A 20347-nucleotide genomic window follows, 5' to 3' on the forward strand; every position below is an offset into this window, starting at 1 on the left:
AATGACAGAAAATTGCATTTGAGATCAACAATGGGTAGCAAAATTCAACAGATTGCATGCAGCATGAGAGCGTTTGAATTTCGCCATTTTCAAACTTTTTTTCAATTTTCATTCAAAATTTTATTTATTTTTTCTTCAAATATTTCAAAATGTCATTCTGTCCATTCATTTATCGGCAAGTCGCCACCAACAAATGTCAAATGAAAGTACAAGTGCAGCAGCAGCAGCAAGTTGTGGACCAGTCCAGTCCAGTCCTGTCCTATTCTGCTTTCTCAACAAAAATAATAAAGCAAAATTTCAATATGTCACCACTTGTTGTTTTCGTTGTCTATTCAAAATCGGTCAGCGACAAGGCAAGGTGAGTAGCTGACTGGCCCAGCTATGGAATGCGACATTTGTTTTGTGGCTTGATTTCCATTTTGTTTCTTGTGTGTATCTATTTGATGGAATGCATTTCACTTTCAATAAGTATCACCAACAAAGGATTTGTATTCGGGTAGGACATTATTGGATTGCTTTGAAAAATGGCGTCCAATGTGGGAAGGACGAATGTATGTATGGTCTGTGACATATACATTTTATTATAGTATAAAGCATTTCATTCTCAATAAGTCACCAAAAAATAACCATATTCCGGGGGTATTAATTATTGGTTTGAAGTATGGCGCCCAACGTGGAAAGGTCGAATTTATTATACAAAAAATATCTAAAGAAATCTTGTATTTTCGAAATATAGCGCCCACCGTAGTGAAGAGCGGGTAAAAATAATAAAAAATGTTTATATTTATTTTGTACCCATATAATATGGTGCCCTACGTGGGGAAGATGAGCTATGAAAGGATTTTAACTTTAACTGCACCTTTTTAACCATTCTAACCTTTTGCATTCGGTGGATGTCATTAATTGTTTTGAAATATGGAGCCCAATGTGGGAAAAATGAATTTATGGTTTGTGCTGCTCACATTTTATTATAAAAGTAAAAAAAATATAAAGAAATTTTGTATTCCAGCAATATGGCGCCCAACGTGGGGAAGATCGGGTAAATGTAATAAAAAAAATTTAATTTATTTTGTATGCTTCTTCTATGGCATATGAAAGATTGGACATGAAAAGTTTTTAAGTTTAACTTGACGAATTTAAGGCCGTTCTAAGGCATAGGTTATGTTTAAACCAGTATAGGCCTGTTATGCGTTCTAGACTGGAGCTATTGAAAGGAAAATTCTTTAACAATTTTATTTCATTTACCGGATCTGATTAAAGTCTGATATGAAGTCGTCTCTATTAATTGCGATCCGATATTTGCAAACACTGGGCATTGACATTGAAAAATGCTCCAACGTTTCATCATCCTCCTCGCATGCCCTACATATACAGGTTGAGATAAAAAAATCTGCATAGAAGTCAAACGCCATAATTTTAATTTTATTTTTTTATTTTTATTGAATGAAAGCAAAAAATATCGGGAATAGCATCAAATTTTAGAATAAGTTTAGATTTGTTCGAATTGGTCACCTTTGGCACGAATTATGGCCTTCAAACGGCCAACGAAACCGTCACACGCTGCCCAAATGATGCTCTGCTGTATTTTGGCCCATTCCCGGTGAAGCGCTTGCTTGAGGTTATCGACACTTTGGTATTTCTTGCTTTCCAAAATACTAGAGACACAATAGTCCAACGTATTTGAATCCAGAGATTTTGGTGGCCATTGTGCGCTGGAAATGAAGCGTGGAACCTCATTTTGTAACCATTCTTGGGTGGAGCGTGCTGAGTGCGATGGTGTTGAGTCCTGTTGGAATGTCCAAGGTCTGTGACCTCCAGAATATTTTCTTATTTTCTGTGACCAAAATGTTTGCGTGCTCAAGGCTTTAATACATCCTCCAGAATATTTTCGGCATTTATTGTGATGCCACGGTTGATTAATACGAGCGGAGAGCGACCATCGACTGTTATGGCGGCCCACACCATCACCATAGCCGGAGCTTGAGTTCTGGTGGCCAACCGAAGGTGCACTTTTTCAGCTGACCTCTTTAGCAAGTAAACACGATCATTTTATTTGTTTACAAACTGCTGGACAACGAATGTTTTGCTCATCGAAGGAAACCAAATTCGGCAGTTCACCAAAATGGCGCCCAATGTGGAAAGGACGAATGTATGGTCTGTGATATATACATTTTATTATCGGCAGTTCATCACCTTCGGCCAAGCGAAACAACTCTTTAGCTCTTTTGAGTCTATTTTCTTTCTGTTGCGGTTTAAGTTCTTGAACTTTTTGGAATCTCAATGGCTTTACCCCGAGCTCAATTTTCAATATTTGCCGAATGGAATATTGCGATATGTTCAGCTCACGATCCATTTTTCGGCTACGCGACGCGGGTTTCGAGCATGTCGCTTCTTTACTTTTCGAACCATTTCTGGTGATGTTGCTGTGTTCTTCTTGAATTCTATAACAAATAACTTTTTTCTGGAAAATTCTCACCAAAATTTTTTGTGAGCTTGAGCTGTCACTGGAATAATTTTAACCGCTGTCGGACAAATGGCTTAGGACTGACAGCAGTCTGAAGTTGGTTGCAGTTTTTTCATCTCACCCCGTAGGCCTGTTGTGCGCTCTAGACTAGAGCTATTAAAGAAGACGTTTAAGTTTATTACATTAGGAATTCAGTTGCCTTAACAAAAGTCCGTAACTGCTGTATTTCATTTGCCCTAATCTAATTAAAGTCTGGTATGAAATCGTTCCATAAGAATTGGGATCTGATATTTGCAAACTCTGGGTGACCCGTAGAGATGCCTGTTACCTAGTAGTAAAAGGTTCTTCGTTTTTATCTCATTAGGGTATCTCCATAAGATTTTTGTGATTTTCCCTACGTATTCAATGTTCCATAGGGATATGTGGGAGTTTTTTGCCCACGCCTTAACCCTACGAACTGACGCGGCTTTGTTTAGAGCCTTAATTAAGCCCAACAAAATTTTTTTTGAGAAGGAGTATCAAATATTTAAACTACCAGGACAAAGGGATTTAGTCTATCCCAGACAAGTCCTTTCGAAAGTGGCGCCCAACATTGTACACAAACAGTATTGGCGAATTGTTTTGTTAAGAGCGTTTTATTTAAAATTATGTTTAACATTTTTTCTTAATATACTAAAATGGCGCCCAACGTGTACCTTTACTTAATCTTTGACAATTTCCATAAGCAAACGTTATTTCAACATTCACATCACACCTGCATGAATCGAACAGCAAGTCATATTAAGCCAAAATAGCCATATTTATATTTTTTGTTGGCCATTAAGCGTTTTACGAAATTAGCAGCTAAAACAGCTCACATCAAAGAAATGCATTATCAGCAGGCAATTTGTAAAACAATTACTCTTAAAAGTCTCTCTCTCGACAACATTAACAAACAATTTGATTTAACATTGACAGCGGTAAATGAACTTCAAACAGAGTAGTGTATCTAAGTGTGAGTGTGTGTGTGAGTGCCTGTTGCAAGTGAAGTAATATTTTGCAATGCAGTAATAATGGCCAACTCTATTCATATTAAGCTGTTAATATTATAGTAATAAAAGTGATGGCTCCCATTGAGTGGTTGATGTTGAGCTAGAGGTTGCCACTTTTTGTTTTTTATCGCCATTCAGTCTATCCGCTTGCTTGGCTGGTTGGCTGGCTGTTTGTCTCTCGGTCTGTCCGTCCAGCCATCAAAGCATCTGTCTTTCCTTTAAGTGATTTGTGTCGATAAACTTTCGTTTTTTTTTAAGTTTTAGCTTTAGTTTTTAAGTAGTCGGCATTTTCTTCCAAGTCATTGCTTTATGGATGCTACCTACCAATATTGCCTTGCATTGTAAAGTACCTGAAAAGACTTTCAAATGGGTTTGTTTTCCAAACCCCTTTAGCCTTGGTTCCCAAGGAATAGCTCCTACTGTTTTTTCTCCATGGAAAATGAAAAAAAAATTCAATTTGAGTGTTTTTTTTTTGCTTGCTTTTGTTGCCGATCAACAATCTGCAATTTGCTATCTAGCTAATATCTCTGGCGGTTGCATATTATGTCAACCAATCAACAAACTGTCAACGGTTTGTTTTTCCTTATAGACATTTTTATTGTTGATCTCTTTCGTTCGGGCAGCAGCAGCAGCCCGAGCGAGTGTAATGGAAAACCAAATAAATATCTTAATTTACTTCAAAACGCTTGGCTGCTTGTTGTTGTGCAGTTGCATGTTGAGCAGCCAAGCCGTCAGTTTGGCTTGGATTGGCTGTCGCCTAGCCAAAGCCATTCAGTATGATACAGCAATAATTGTTCAGGCCGGCGATTTTTTTTTTTTTGTTCATTATTATTAAATCATATTTCTTTGAGATTGTTGTGTGGTGATGCTGTTGTTGTTGCTACTCGCTGAAAGCATTTTTGAGCAACATTGTTGCCAATCACCTCCTCCTTTAATTGTTTTAGAATTTATGTTTTCTGTTAATGCAAAAGCAATTAACAATGACACTAGCATGGTGTTTTCTACTTCAATTATGGCAGTTTAGCTCAGAGTGGTTGAAGGTTTTTAAAACTAGTTTTTAAAAAAAATATGAAAAATTTACAAATGGCGCCCAATGTGGGGCACATAATATTATGAGATAAATGTTGTGGAAGGTAATTGAGTTGTAATTCCTTAAAAAGGGCGCCCAAAATAAGGCTTCCTGAGACGTGAAAGATAATTCACGAAAATGTAAAAATTCAATGGCAAAATGGCGCCCAACGTGGGGCAAAGAAAAAATTAGATACTGCAAAGGAAATATTTTATTTAATTTAGGAATTTTAAGGAGCGTTGACAAAACATGTTTACTTTTTGAAGTTAATGATTTTGGATAGACTAAAGCGAAGTCGTTTAAAGAGTGGCGTCCATCGACAAGCTCTAACAATATAGGCGATTGTTTGTTAAAAGCTATTGCAGAGCTATTAATTATGGGAGCCTGAAAATGAATTTTGAAAGACAAATTGAAAATTTACGAAATTAAAGGGCGCCCAGTGTGGGGCATAAAATATTACGAGATCAACATTGAATTGTCGAAGAAACATGAGTTGTGATCAACTAAAGCGAAGTCCCTTTAAAATGTTAATTTAAGAAAAACAAACATGTTGGTAATTTTGGCGCCCAACGTGGGGCAAAGAAAAAAAATAGATGCTTCAAATGAGGTATTTAATTTTCAAAGTCCGTTAAGAGTTGGTGGCAAACGATGGTTATTTTTGAAGTTAACGTTTTGGGATAGACTAAAGCGATGTCCTTTAAAGTGTGGCGCCCAACATTCGATTCTAACAGTATTGGCGATTTGTTGTTAAGAGCTATTGCAGAGCTATTAATTATGGAATTTTAGATCAGACCAGTAGGGAGCAAAAAAAAAAATTGTGGAAAACTTACAAAATGAATGGCGCCCAATGTGGGTCATATGATAGTATGATATAAACAAGTAATAGTAAAGGAAAATTAGTTGTGATCGACTACAGCGAAGTAGTTAAAAAGTGCCATAGTCGTATTTATTTTAAATTTAGGAAAATATAAAAATCCACGCAAAATGGCGCCCAACGTGGAACAAAGAAAAGAACAGGTACTGCAAAAGAAAATATTAAATTTAAGCACTTTAAGGAGCGTTGGCAAAAGATGGTTACTTTTTGAAGGTTATGATTTGGGATAGAAGTTCTTTAAAGAGTGGCGCCCAACATTGGACTCTAAAAGAATTTCCGATTTTTTGTTAAGAGCTATTACAGGGATATTAATTATGGCAATTTATGCTAGACCGTTTAGACGCAAACGAGGTTTGAAATTTTGTTTTGAAAAATTTGTGAAAAATTTACAAAATTGATGGCGCCCAATGTGAGGCATACAATATTATAATATAAATTTTGAATTGTCGAAGGAAAATGAATTGTAATCGAAATATTTAATGTGCAAAGTTCTTTAAGGATTGGTGGCAAACATTGGATTTTTTTGAATGGTTTGGCCTAGACTAAAGCGAAGTCCTTTAAAAAGTGGTGCCCAACATTAAACCCTAATCAAATTGGATATTTAAGAGCATTTACAGATTAATGAAATTTTACTCAAATAGCCAAACCTAACTAAACTTTATGGCCAGCATTTAACTACGAATTTTTATATGATCTAACATTGTTTCGCTTTTAGATTTCTCTCAATGTCGAACTTAATGCTGCGGCAATATTTCTCTCAACGTCGACAAAAGTAAATTACGAAGAACGTTCATCTTAATGAAGGCTATGAAGCGTTAATTGCAATTTCCTTTAAACCATGCAACTCAAATGAAACCACCACAATCCCCACGCAATTATTAAAACGCCTAAAATCAGCACATGTTCCCAATGCTTATTTCAACTTTAGTTTTTTTTCTTAATTTTTGCATTAACAAAATTATGATTCCCCCCCCAAGTTACACGTCTCGTTTATGGCCTTTTAAATGCCGCCATAAATGTTGCATATTACCGCTATTTCGTTGTCGACATCGTCATGTACGAAATGTTAAATTTTCAGTTTGCTACTTTGTCTAGCTAAGAGTTTGGGAGGTTCTCCACCAAAACAACAATAATCTGAACATGATTTAGACTTGTATTAACAAAAACTATATGGAAATCACATTTAGTTTGTTGCCCACAACATTAAACGCCTACAAGGTCTGATGTTTGCAGTGATGTTGTGTGCGGTGCAAGATTCGGAGCAAAATGTAGCATGAACCTACTTGTTGTAGTTTGGTTACTTTAGGATCATTAGAAATGTGTGGAAAAAAGTAGGATTTGTTGATCCTTTGAAGATCTCCTATAAACAGAAGATGGTGGCGCCCAACATGGGGCAGAAAAAATCATTAATGCAAAATAAATGATCAATTTTAAAATTCATTTAAAAAGTGGCGCCCAACGTTGATAAATGATTGATTCTCAACATTGGCCAATTGACTGGCAATTTTTGGAGCTCTCCAATTTTTTGAGCTCTCCGTTGGAAAAATATTTTTTTTCATGGATTTTATTTCCATACCCAAAATTTCACCCATAAATTTATGAGTCAAATTCTGTCACAAATATTTAACCAATATTTGTCAAGTAATCGCTTTAAGCTCAAATAAACATATTTTGGTAATAATTTATTGTGAAAAAAAACCACACACACACATACTTTTTTCAAATGCAACCTTAACACCGGCGATAAACAATGCAATAATGTCAAGCAAAATACATTTGTGTCGCAGCAAAACTAACGACAAAATTTGAAATTGGCCATATCATCATTGCTACCAAAAAATATGCCAGAGACAAGAGATTTACACCACCAACGCATAACGACAACTGTTGTTTGGGCAGGCGCACAGGCTCTACGCATCGCATGCGGCAGCGGACGGCATGGCGTAAATAATGTCACATGTTTTTTTTTTTTCTCCTTCGATTGAACAAACCACTAACAAAAGCAAATCGGCTTAAACAAACGCAGTGCATGCATAAATATGACAACGAAATGACAAAACACATAAAAAGCGATTTGGCTGTGCGAAATTGGCAAATGTCCTCCGCAAAAAAAAAAGATCGGCAGTCATTTAAACCTACCTCCAAAATAAAAAAAGGAAAATAAAAGAAATTTTCTCTGTTTGTTGTATCAAGCCGATATTTTATGGGCACATTACCCCCACAATATGCAAATTGCGTGAGACTGCCTGGCAGGAGTTTGGTGACTAAGCTCAGGCTCAGACGGCAGCTAAAAATACGATTATGTTTGTAAATGCCTAGCGTTAATGAAATCTATAGGCATTGATGTAATGAAATCCAGTGAACAAAATAATGGGTGTCATCACCTTTTTTGCATTTCCTTGGCCAATGAATACTGCCAGGTTTGAGTCTTTTTACATTCAGAGACTGGTACTGGAAATTTTAAAAATATGCCCTTGGAAATTTAAAAAGATGTTTGAGAGAGGAAGGTGTTTGTATAGCTGAGTAGTTTTCTAATTTCTTTTAAGTTTTTTTTATTGGTGTGTGTGTGTCTAACAACCATGAATTCACACTATTAAAAAAAAAACACTGTGCGACAAAAATTAAGTATTTTTACAATAATTACGGGGCAAATCCCAAAGAGTATGAAATTGGAACTAAAAAAGAAGACACATATATCGAGGTTTTTCAAAGTTTTCATTAACAACACAAAAAAAAAAAAACACATAATTTTAACTTGTAGTACGTTAATTTCGAATTTAATTTTTATAAAAACTATTGTACCTAGATTTGTGGCTTATTCTGAGATTTATAGTGAAATTTAGTGTAGAATATTTCTTCTTTCAACACCTTAGGCCTAAAACGAAATTTTATGTTACTTTCAGGCGTCAAATCAAATAAAGTCTCAGGAAAAATTGTTCCAAAAAATTATAAAATATTTTCAGACATTTTTGGAAATTTTGATGCAAATATTTTTTTGATATACTGTAGAAATACAGACTTCTTTTCTTTGGTGACTTATAGTGAAATTTGGTGTAGAATACTTTTTCCTTTGACACCCTTTGCCTTAAACAGGATTTGATGTTACTTTCAGGCGTCATCTCGAAAAAAGTCAGATTAAAAATTAAGGAATATTTTCGGATTGTTTAAAGGGAATTGTTGATGATAGCTTTTTTTTTGTGGAAGTAGAAACTCTTTAGTGACCTATAGTGAAATTTGATGAAAAATATTTTTTTCTGTGACAGCTTTGGCCTACAACGAAATACTTTAAGGGGGCAACTTGGAAAAAGTCCGAGGAAACATTGATCAAAATTTTGGAAATGGTTTAGCGTTTTTTTTTTTTTTTTTTTTTTTGGAACATTGATGCAAATATTTTTCTAATTCACTGTGGAAATGGAGATTTCTTTTCTTTGGTGATTTGTAGTAACATATTATGAAGAATATTTTTGTCGTTGACATCATCCGAAAAGAGCTAAAGAGTTGCTTCGTTTGGCCTAAAATGTTGAACTGCCGAATTTGGTTTTCTCCGATGAGAATACATTCGTTGTCAGTAAACAAACAAAATGATGGTGTTTACTTGCCAAAGAGGTCAGCTGTAAATGTGAACCTTCGGTTGGCCACCAAAACTCAAGCGCCGGTCGGTGATGGTGTGGGCCGCCATAACAGACGATCATATTAATCGACTGTGGCTTCATAATAAATGCCGAATATTATCGCGAAAATATTCGGGAGGGTGTATTAAAGCCTTGGGCAAGCAAACATTTTGTCCGCAGACCTTGGACTTTCCGACAGGACTCAGCACCATCGCACTCAGCAAGTGCCACCCAAGAATGGTAACAAAATTCGCTTCATTCCAGCCAACAATGGCCACCAAAATCTCCGGATCTCAATCCGTTGGACTATTGTGCCTTAACGCATGTACTTTTTGGAATACGAATTCTATTTATTGATTTCAACTAATCACATTTTTTGAGTGTATGCAGAAATCCACAACACTTTTTGTTAGGTTTATAAAATTGACTACCAATACATGGTTGTTGCTCATGTTTAGGACCCTTGGGAACTTCATTTGGCTACACTCTCTGGGGGGCAATGTCATGAGCTTCGTAAAAATTAGACCTTTGGGCTCTTCTTGGCCAGAATGTAAGCCTGTCAGCATACGTGTGTCTAATGTAGACAATTTGCAGATTTTCATTATGAGCATGCCTCAGAGAAAAGCGAAAGTTTCCTCGTTTCCTTTTTTTCAAAGCAAATCGAATTTCTGTATAAATGTCAAAATAATGTTAACGTCTATGCAGCGCCTACAGCGCCAAAGAAAAAATCAATTGGCCTAAAATCAAGACAATTTATTGTTTCCTTTTGGGATCGCAATAATTGTAATTACCATAAGATTGGCTGCGATTATCTGAAGTTTAAGTAAGCTCTTATATTTGCATCCTACATGGAGTTATAATTGAGACAAACAGAAAAAAAAAATATTAGTTGGCATTATTCATTTCATAATGAAAAATTTTGTCAGCAAAAAAGTGGGTGAAAGAAATCGTTTTGGAATTCAAAATTTGATTGTTCTTCATATTAAATAAGATCTGGAGTCGATTTCAGTAAAATTGGCTTAGTTTTTTCCTTTAATTTTTATATATTCAAAGGATGGCCAGGATTCTGGTTTAAAAGTCGTGATAAAGGTACAGGAAATAACCTTTCATTTCTCTTAAACAATTCTCCTTTTTATCTAAGGAATGGTGCACGAATCCCCTGTTCCATACAATAAAATAAATGACAAATAATTTATTTTATTAAAAAGAATTCAATTTTGTCCATTTTCCCCTGATTTTAATTCAAATTCCTTCCACTGCAGGGTGCTTCAAAATATGATAGTTTTTTAGGGTTTCATATCCCACATCTGTTTTCCACATTTTTGTCGACAGTAGGAGCGGAAAATAAAATTCAAACACAAATATTTTCACACACTCTAAACAATGCAAAAGGCATAAAAATACTCCGGTATAGATGTCAAAAAACTACAACAAATTTTAATTGGTAGCATTTAGAAAGACAAAAAAAAACACCCAACAGCAACAAATAATCGTTTAACACATGGTGACCATAGAGACACAAGTGTTTGGTGAACAGCATGACATGCCAAACAAAAATAAGGGGAACAGTGGTTAAAATCAAAACAAAAAAAAAAAAAAAAGAAATGAATAAAATAAAATCAATTTATTTCGGTTTAAATAAATAGCTTATTCGGAAAAGAACAAAAATGGTCTCCAGAATAATATTGACCTTAGAAAATGTAATTTGTTCAATATCGGGAGGATGAGCAGGAAGTGGATCCAATGAAAACTATAAAGCGTGGAAAATATTTTAATTTGTTATGCTTGTGCCGTCCAAAATTTAAAACTATTTATTTCTCAAAAAAAAAAAAAAAAACCATCTGCTTCGGCACTATGGTGTTGTGGTCCTAGGAGCCATGTTCAGGGGGTGGTTCCATCCCATACACCAATGGCCCTGGGGACGAACAATTAAAGAAGTCATGGATGAACAGAAATCCTATATGACACAAACAATACGTACACCTGGAACAAAGGAGCTTGATAGTTTTGCTCCCATCGAGTTTATTAGGGCCCGGATTCCACAAACACGCCAGCACAAAATATACACCAACTTCCCCCTCTTACAAATAAAAAATATCTATTAACAAGTGTTAGCCAGAGAGATAAATTTATTTCTTTTTATTTGTGGCGCCCAACATAAACAACAATTAATTTCATAAAATAGAAAAATATCTCCAGAGAAATAATAACTGCGATAACTATGGATTTTAATAGATTTAAATTTGTTATGGCGCCCAATATAGGGAGGGAGGGTTAGCGCCCCTAAAAAAACTATTTATTTCTAAAAAATTAAAGATCTCCGAATATATAATAGCCAGAAAACAATCAGAAGAATCACATTCAAATTTTATAGATAGAAAGAGGAAGAAGCCGCTTCTATAAGCAATTATGAGACATAGAGATTGGACGGTATGAAAATAACCAAATAGGTAGTATTGATAGGTGGGGTTATTTGAAGCGGAGATATAAAAAAATCGATGTTTTGGAACCGGATTTACAAAAAAAAAAAAAAAAAAAAAACAGAAGTAGAAGTAGAAGTAGACAAAGGCCCCAATTTTGGAGTCCACAAAATATATGCCAACTTATTCGACTCCTTTTGGTTTTTGTAAAGAATTCGGCTCCAAAAATATCGACAATCTGGATAAACTTCCGAATCGTTCTAAATAACTCCACCATCTGACCTCTTGTTGGGTAGGCTTTGTAAAGAATTCGGGTCCAAAAATATGGAAAATCTGGATAAACTTCCGAATCGTTTTAAATAACTCCATCATCTGATCACTTGTTGGGTAGGTATTTTTATTAGCTTTCATATATCATAACACATTTAGTAGGTCCGGGACTAACCTGGATCTTGGACCCTGACTTTCAGGTCAAATATCCTGGAATTCGGGCCTATCCACAAGAAAAAAATAATTTCCTAGAACCAGGGTACAAGTACTTACATCTGATAAGGACTTAAAAAGAGTTTTTACTAAACTGGAGATGTTCTAGAAAATCGTTGTCAGATTTAATTTTCATAGGAGTCTATTATTAAATGAAACGGTCCGGACTAACCCGGATTTCGAACCCTGACTTTTGGCTCAAATATCCTGGAATTCGGGTCTGTCCACAAGAAAAAAAATACATTCCTGGAATCAGGCTACAAGTACCTACCTCTGGAAAGGATTTCAACAGAGTTTTTTATTAAACTAGAGGTGTTCCAGAAAATCATTGCCAGGTTTAACTTTTATAGAAGTCTACTATTAATGGAAACGGCGGTCAATTAACATTTTTTAGCAAAAAAAACCAATGATTCTTATTTATTGTAGGACAATTGCAAGTTTTAAATTTCATTCCAGGATATTTGTTTAAGATAGAGGATTTGAAGTTATAGACCCCAAGATAGATTACAACAAATAATATTGTAGATGATGGCACCAAATGTAAGGGCTTAGATTTTAAAGGGTTATATTTCCATAGAAGAATTCTCGGGGCCGTTGGTATGAACAATAAACAAAGTATTGTTTAAAACAAATGTTTTGAATTTAAAACCTTACAATCTCCAAAATTCTATTGATTGGAGGCCATTGGAAGGTTATATTTCTATAGGAATTCTATAGAGAGAGCCGTAGCTATCTATACCAGGACAATTAAAGTTTTTTAGCAAACGGCGCCCAACATCAGAATTTTTAGTTGGCGACTCCAAGAAACATTCGAAGAAATAACATAATAGATAATGGCTCCCAATGTAAGGGGTGTATTTTAGAAGGGATCTATTTCCATAGAAGAATTGTAGAGGTCGTTACTATGAACAATAAACAAAATATTGTTTAAAACACATTTTTTTGATTTTAAGACCTTACAATCCCAAAATTTGTTTCAAAATTAAAAATAAAATAGCAATACGGAAACGTAAGTAATTTTGTTTTGGGCGAAATTTTTGTTGGGAAGATTGATTTTTTATAGAAGGCGTTCATAGGCTCATCATTAGAAACTAAAATTTGAAAATAAAAAAATCAAGTTGAGAAGGTTTTCTATACAAAAAATTATAAAATTATATTTTCCTATTGTAAATCCCTACGTTGGGCGCCATTGTAAATAAGACCTCTAGACTCTAAATGAAGAAATGAAAAAGAAGACCATTGGAAAGTATAGTTTGTAAAGAAAGCTTCCAGGTAAAGGCTTCAAAATATCTGCGTTATATCAAGGGCTTGATAGCTTTCATAAAAATTATACATTCCAATGATTTTCTGTACAAAAAAAGTAAAAATTTATTTTTAAGTTAAATTATTACGTTGGGCGCCAACTTGCGTCAAATTCAAAATATATTTTTTAACCGTTGTCTATACATAATTTTTTTTTTTTTTTTTGTTTTTGAAAGCTTTCACAAAAATTATACCTTCCAATGGTCTTTCATACATAAAATCATAAATTTCTTCTTAAGATAAATCCTCACGTTGGGCGCCAATATAAAGAAGACTTCTAGACGGTTTTCTACCTTTACAGTGAATTAGAATAATTCATAATATTTTTAACCACTGTCCATACACAAATGGTTTTTGGTTGAGCATGAGAAACATTGAAAAACACATGTTGCTCACAACTAAACTGAATTCGAAGGAATTTTCTATGCTGCCAAATGACAGGGCAAAATTCCATAATGCATTTCAAAGACAACTCCTTGCCATAATGACTTGAATTCTTAAGAGAAAAAAAAATATAAAAATAAAATAAAAATATTTGAAAAAAAAAATTTCTGAATAAATACATTAAGGAAACATAAACCATATGAAATGGCGCCCAAATAAAATTATTGTTTTTTTGCAGATATATTTTTTAAGGATATGAAGCCATTTTTTATTATTTTTTTAAAAGCTATATAAAATAAATTATTATAAAATAATCATATAATTTTTAAGTAGCAAATTTTAATGCAATTTTAGATATTAAAATAAAAATTTATATCACTCAGCACTTACCTTAACCCGTTCCAAATATTCCTGCAACACAAAATATGGATCGTCATCGTCGTCAATATCCAATGGCAAATTGCTTAAATTAAATGGCAAATCCAAATTGGCCAAGGCTTCTAATTTACTGCGGCAATTTGAGGCAGATTTGGCCAACTGCTCGTCAGTGGCTAATGGTGATGTGACGGCGGCCACATCATCACCTGGGCTGTTATCACCATTTGTGACATCTGAAGCGGCTGGGGTATTACTTAAGCCAGATTCTGGTTCTGTCATGGTTATTTGTGGATTTCTCGATGATGAGGTTGTTGCATTAACGCTTCCGTATTTATTGACAGCGTTTTGAAGACTACAACGTGGAATGATGGCGGCAGCAGTTGTTCTCATTTGTTCGACACCATTATCGGAATTCGAGGATATGCCAGCAGCAGCAGCAGCACTTGACTTGACTAAGGAAGGAGAAGAAGATAAAGAGGAAGACATTGATGTGTGGTTGATTTTGTCATCGTTTTTAACTTGTATTTCTTGGGCATTGCTGTTTGTGGCGGCTTTGCCATTGACAGCAGATGGTGGTGATGCATCAACTTCATCTGTCGTTGCCAGGGAAGTTTTTCTAGTTCGAAATGTCGTTGTTGTTGGGGAAGATTTTTGACACATGTTACTTGCAACGCCGCCGCCGCCGCCATTGATAACCAGTGACTGGTCATGTTGTTGTCGCTGCGGATATGTCATGTTTGCTGTTGTTGTATTTTGTTGTTGTGATGTTGATCTCATCGGTTTATTGCACGGATTCTTTGTGGAAGTTCTATTAATAAAATTGTCATGTTGTTTTTGTGTTTGTTCTGCAATGAAAGAAAAAAAAAAGAAAAGGAAAAATTATTAACAAACTGCTCACTTCATGTGGCCAACAATTGCTTGTTTACATTTCCTAGTCTTTTGTTGCTGTTGTTTTTTTTTTTTCTATTATAACAAAGCGTTAAAATTTATAACAAACTGTTTCTAATAAACTTGTCAGTTCATAATTCTTATGTTTTGCCTATCTCGGTTTTTCTTTTTGCCATTTATTATGACTCTCTGCTTCTTAAAATAATATTTTGTAGTCACGTTCTTCTACAACGTCGCGTCGTCTGGTCGCATTGCTGGTAGCCGTGTTGTTGTCAAAGGCTTATACAATTGTTGCAATTACCATGACAATTGTTGTAGTGTTCAGCCAGAATTGAGGTCTCAGCACACCGTCTGGACACAGTGCTTTGAATTAGGTGAAAAAACTAGTCGACAGAAAGAAGACTCAGTCATTGAAAAAAGCTTCCTGAAAATTTCACGACTTGGTATAATTTTTAGGGACATTCATAGACAGTCCCTAAAAATTATACCAAATCTAATCTAAGGCTGTAGGTGTGACCACGTACTGGATTTAGAATCCTATTTATTAAAGGCCATACGAAAGCTTTATTTTCTAAAAAAAAATATAGAGAGCCATGCCATGCGAAGCTATGTATCAGAAAAAATAAAGTTTTTATTTGTAGAAAATGGCGCCCAAGATCAGAATTTTTAATTAGGGAAAAATTCGAAAAAAAAACAAACATTCGAAGAAATAACACAATAGATGATGGCGCCCAATGAAAGGACTTCAATTTCGGTGGGTTTTGTAACACACAGAGTGAGGTGAAAAAATTCCAACCAACTTCAGACTGCTGTCGTTTCTTAGACACTCGTCCGACAGCTTTTAAGATTAGTCCAGTGACAGCTCATTATATTCTTTACAAGCATACAAAAACATTTTGGTGAGAAATTTCCAGAAAAAAAATTATTTGTGACTGAATTCAAGCGTGATAGTGTAATTTCTTTATATTTGGCTGGAAAACCACAAGTGGCTATCGTTAGAGCACTCCAGCATTTAAATGTGAATAAATCTTTTGTGTTCCGTACCATCACTCGCTACCGTTATACTGGTAGCGTAGCCCGACGTCAAGGAAGTGGACGGAGGAACATAGCAACATCAGCAGAAATGGTTCGAAAAGTAAAGAAGGGACTTGATCGAAACCCGCGTCGCAGTGGCCGAAAAAAGGCTCGTGAGCTGAAAATATCGCAATATTCCATTCGGCAAATACTGAAAACTGAGCTCGGGGTTAAACCATTGAAATTCCGAAAAGTTTAAGAACTTACACCGAAACAGAAAAAAATATATTCAAAAGAGCAAAAGAATTGCTTCGCTTAGTCGAAAGAGGTGAACTGCCGAATTTGGTTTTCTCCGATCAGAAAACATTCGTTGTCCAGCAGTTTGTAAGCAAACAAAAATCATGTTTACTTGCCAAAGAGGTTAGCTGAAAATGTGCACCTTCGGTTGGCCACCAGAACTCAAAGGGCGGTCATGGTGATGTTGTGGGCCGCCATAACAGGCAATGGTCGCTATCCGCTCGTATTACCGTGGCATCAAAATAAATGCCGAATGTTATCGCGAAAATATTGTGGAGGGTGTATTAAAGCCTTGGGCACGCAAACATTTTGGCCGTAGACCATGGACATTCCAACAGGACTCAGCACCATCGCACGCGCCACCCATGAGATTCCACGCTTCATTTCCAGCACACAATGGCCACCAAAATCTCCGGATACCAATCCGTTGGACTATTGTGTCTGGAGTATTTTGGAAAGCAAGGTTGGCACTTAAAAATACCAAAGTGTCGATCACCTCAAGCAAGCGCTTCAAGGGGAATGGGCCAAAATACCGCAGAGCAACATTCGGGCAGCGTGTGACTGTTGCATTGGCCGTTTGAAGGCCATAATTCGTGCCATAGGTGACCAATTCGAACCAATCTAAGCGTATTCTAAAATTTAATTCTATCTCCGACATTTTTCGCTTTCATTCAATAAAATTAAAAAAAAAATGTAAAAACTATGGCGTTTGACTTTGTTGCAATTGTTTTATCTCACTTTAATTTGGGAATCATTTTCAAAATTCCATCAGAAATTTTTTCAATGTTTTTTTTTTTTTTAAGACTGTTCCTTGCAAGGTATGTCCATGAGTCCAAAAATTCCACAATGTTTGTTTCTCCTTCCGATTTTCTACCACAAATTTTTGCCTTTTAATATTTTTGCTTATATTTATTTCTATATATTTTTTTTTTGCTGCTGTAAATGTTTCTTGTAATTTATGTCGAACAGTTTTATTGTTGGGTCACACATTTTTTGTGTTGTTGCAACCATTTTTCATCCCGTGTGTTCTCCCACCATCACTATTGTATGACTGCATTGTAAATTTGGCGATGGTGTTACATTTGCATCTAAATATGTTTATGAATGTCTAGCTAAATGATTGTTTATTTGCTTGTGGGTTGTATAAGAAAAGCCGTAGTACAATGTCGCGGCAAAGTTGGCAATGTTGGCAACATGGTGGTTTTTGGGTACTTTGGAAATTGGTAACAACTCAATGTTAGTTATAGGGGAAGGGAAGGTGGGTATGAGTATTAAAATTTGCAGAAAAATATTAACAAAAAAAGTGTTTTGAATTCCAAAACCAAAAAAATTGTTAACATATACAGGGTGAGATAAAAAAACTGCAACAAAGTCAAACGCCATAATTTTTACTTTTTTTAATTTTATTGAATGAATGCAAAAAATGTCGGAAATAGTATCAAATTTAAGAATAAGTTTAGATTTGTTCAAAATGGTCACCTTTGGCACGAATTATGGCCTTCAAATGCTAATGCAGTATTTTGGCCCATTCCGGCGGAGCGCTTTCTTGAAGTGAGCGACACTTTGGTATTTTTTAGTGCCAACCTTACTTTCCATAATACTCCAGACGCAATAGTCCAACGAATTGGTATCCGGAGATTTTGGAGACCATTGTGCGCTGGTAATGAAGCAAGGAACCTCATTTTGTAACCATTCTTGGGTGGATCGTCCTGTTGGAATGTCCATGGTCTGCGGCCAAAATGTTTGCGTGCCCAAGGCTTAAATACACCCTCCAGAATATTTTCGCAATAATATTCGGCATTTATTCTGATGTCACGGTCGATTAATACGAGCGGAGAGAGACCATCGGCTGTTATGGCGACCCACACCATCACCATGTCCGGCGCTTGAGTTCTGGTGGCCAACCATGAACTTTTTGGAATTTCAATGGCTTTACCCCGAGTTCAATATTTCAATATTTGCCGAATGGAATATTGCGATATATTCAGCTCACGAACCGTTTTTCGGCCACTGCGACGCGGGTTTCGATCAAGACGCTTCTTTACTTTTCACACCATTTCTGCTGATGTTTCTATTTTTCACCGTTCACTTCCTTGACGTCGGGCTACGCTACCAGTATCACGGTAACGAGCGATGGTACGAGACACAAAAGATTTATTCACATTTAAAAGCTGGAGTGCTCTAACGATAGCTACACTTGCTTTTCCAGCCAAATATAAAGAAATCACATTATCACGCTTGAATTCCATTACGAATAACTTTTTTTCTGGAAAATTATCACCAAAATGCTTTTTTTTGTGCGCTTGTAAATAATATAATGAGCTGTCACTGGAATAATTTTAACAACTGTCGGACGAGTGTCTTAGAAATGACGGCAGTCTGCAGTTGGTTGCAGGTTTTTCATCTCACCTTGTATATTAAAGACATTTTGTGATAGCTAACACTTTGCAGACATATGTAAGCTAAAAATATTTTAAAGTAGGCGAATTTTACGCAGCTAAAAAATAATTTATACAAATCCGAAATATTGCAAAAATTAACAGGTGATCTGAAGACACTAGAACAATTCGAAATTTCAAAGTTGCAATTCCTTTGGATTCTTGAAAAACAATGATTAAAAATCCGAAATACTCAAAAAATTAAAAGGTGATCTTAAGACACCAGATAAATTTAAAATTTGCAGATCTTTTGGATTCTTAAAAAAATCTTGAATTTCTGCCTCTGCAATCATTGCACAATTGAGACCTCAATTATTGACACTTGCAGATTTCTATCAGTTTGACAATCGGTTGTGCCTTTTGGCTCATGAAAAACAAAAAAATATATGGCTTGTTTCGTGCTACTCAAAATCCAAGACAAGACAGGCCTGCCAACCCGAGAGACAACAACGCTGCAACCATAAATCTTTGTCAAACTAAAGTGTCAGAAAAATTAACGAAAAATACTCAAATTCCAATCAAATCAATTACAGCGAATATTAACAGCTGTCAATTGTGTGTTATTAAAATATAACAATGACTACAATAGTTGCGTTTTTTGTTTTTGGATTTTGAATGAGAATATTTTAAAACAAAAAATTTTTAAGGATTTAAAAGAATACAAAAGATTTTCAAGGTATGATGCATACTTCTAGGCGAGCATATGATCTTCAAATACCTAGTAATAGATGTTATGACCAGTTGTTGCATTTTAAAGCATTGTAATTAATTCTTATTTCATTTGAAATTGAAAAAACACACCTATTATTGTAAAATTGCACTGCCATAAAATAATTGAATTGCCAACAACAGCAACAATTCCTCAACACTTTTTTTTTTGCAAGCAAAGTACATAAATTTCCCAACAATTGAGATAGATAGAGAAAAAATCTACATAACTTCCATTACAAAGAAGTCAAAGCACCAATATGATTTCAGGCAAAATATCATAACGTTTGAAAAGGCAAGAAATCATAAAACAATTAATCATTATTTTGATATGTAACACACGCTAGGGAGCAGAGTGTTCAAAAGAAAATCATTGCCTTACACAATAACAATTAGATATTGTTTATTTATTTTTTTGAATATTTGAAAAATAAAAAAAAACATGGCCAGCATTATTTCAATACGAATAACCTCACAATATAGATCATTCGAAAAAAAACCCTACAATGTATAATAAAATATCAATCACTTTTCCAATACACGTGAGTGAACATGCCAACCAACCAGCCAGCCAGCCATCCATTGAACACACCCTAGAATTGTGTATCAATCTCAGGTTATAAAGTTCGAAGCAAATCAAATCCATCTTTCTGTGGCCAATGGCACAACCCCAACATCTTTGGCATTTTCGAACAGAAAAACACCATTTGGAATTTGAGAGCGGACATATTTAATTGGTGGCCATAGTGAGTTTAGTTAAACACGAAAAAGGCGAACGTGTTAATTTACAAAGGTTTTTGCTAGGGGTACAATGTAAATTATGGCAAATAATTTTTTAAGAACACGAAAAGATGTTGATCTTGATTGCCAAATAAACAATTGATTTCTTATAAAACAAGTAAAAAAATATTAAGTTCGGCCGGGCCAAACTTTTAATACCCTCCACTTTAGGGTAAAGGAAAAATTAGAAGAAATGCGGCAAAAAC

The 20347-nt window shown here is 35.2% G+C and overlaps 1 protein-coding gene across 2 annotated transcripts in view; it reads right to left on the reverse strand.

Moving 5' to 3' along the window:
* The window catches only part of LOC101898609 (stAR-related lipid transfer protein 13), a 277625-nt gene that overhangs the window by 128229 nt on the left and 129049 nt on the right, over window positions 1-20347 (reverse strand). For both annotated transcript variants that reach the window (XM_059119355.1, XM_059119354.1), the window contains exon 4: window positions 14029-14861. In XM_059119355.1, the coding sequence (XP_058975338.1) occupies window positions 14029-14861 (833 nt within the window). The remainder of the gene's footprint in view (window positions 1-14028; window positions 14862-20347) is intronic.

This window comes from Musca domestica, unplaced genomic scaffold, assembly GCF_030504385.1.
Source record: "Musca domestica strain aabys unplaced genomic scaffold, Musca_domestica.polishedcontigs.V.1.1 143, whole genome shotgun sequence".
NCBI lineage: Eukaryota > Metazoa > Arthropoda > Insecta > Diptera > Muscidae > Musca > Musca domestica.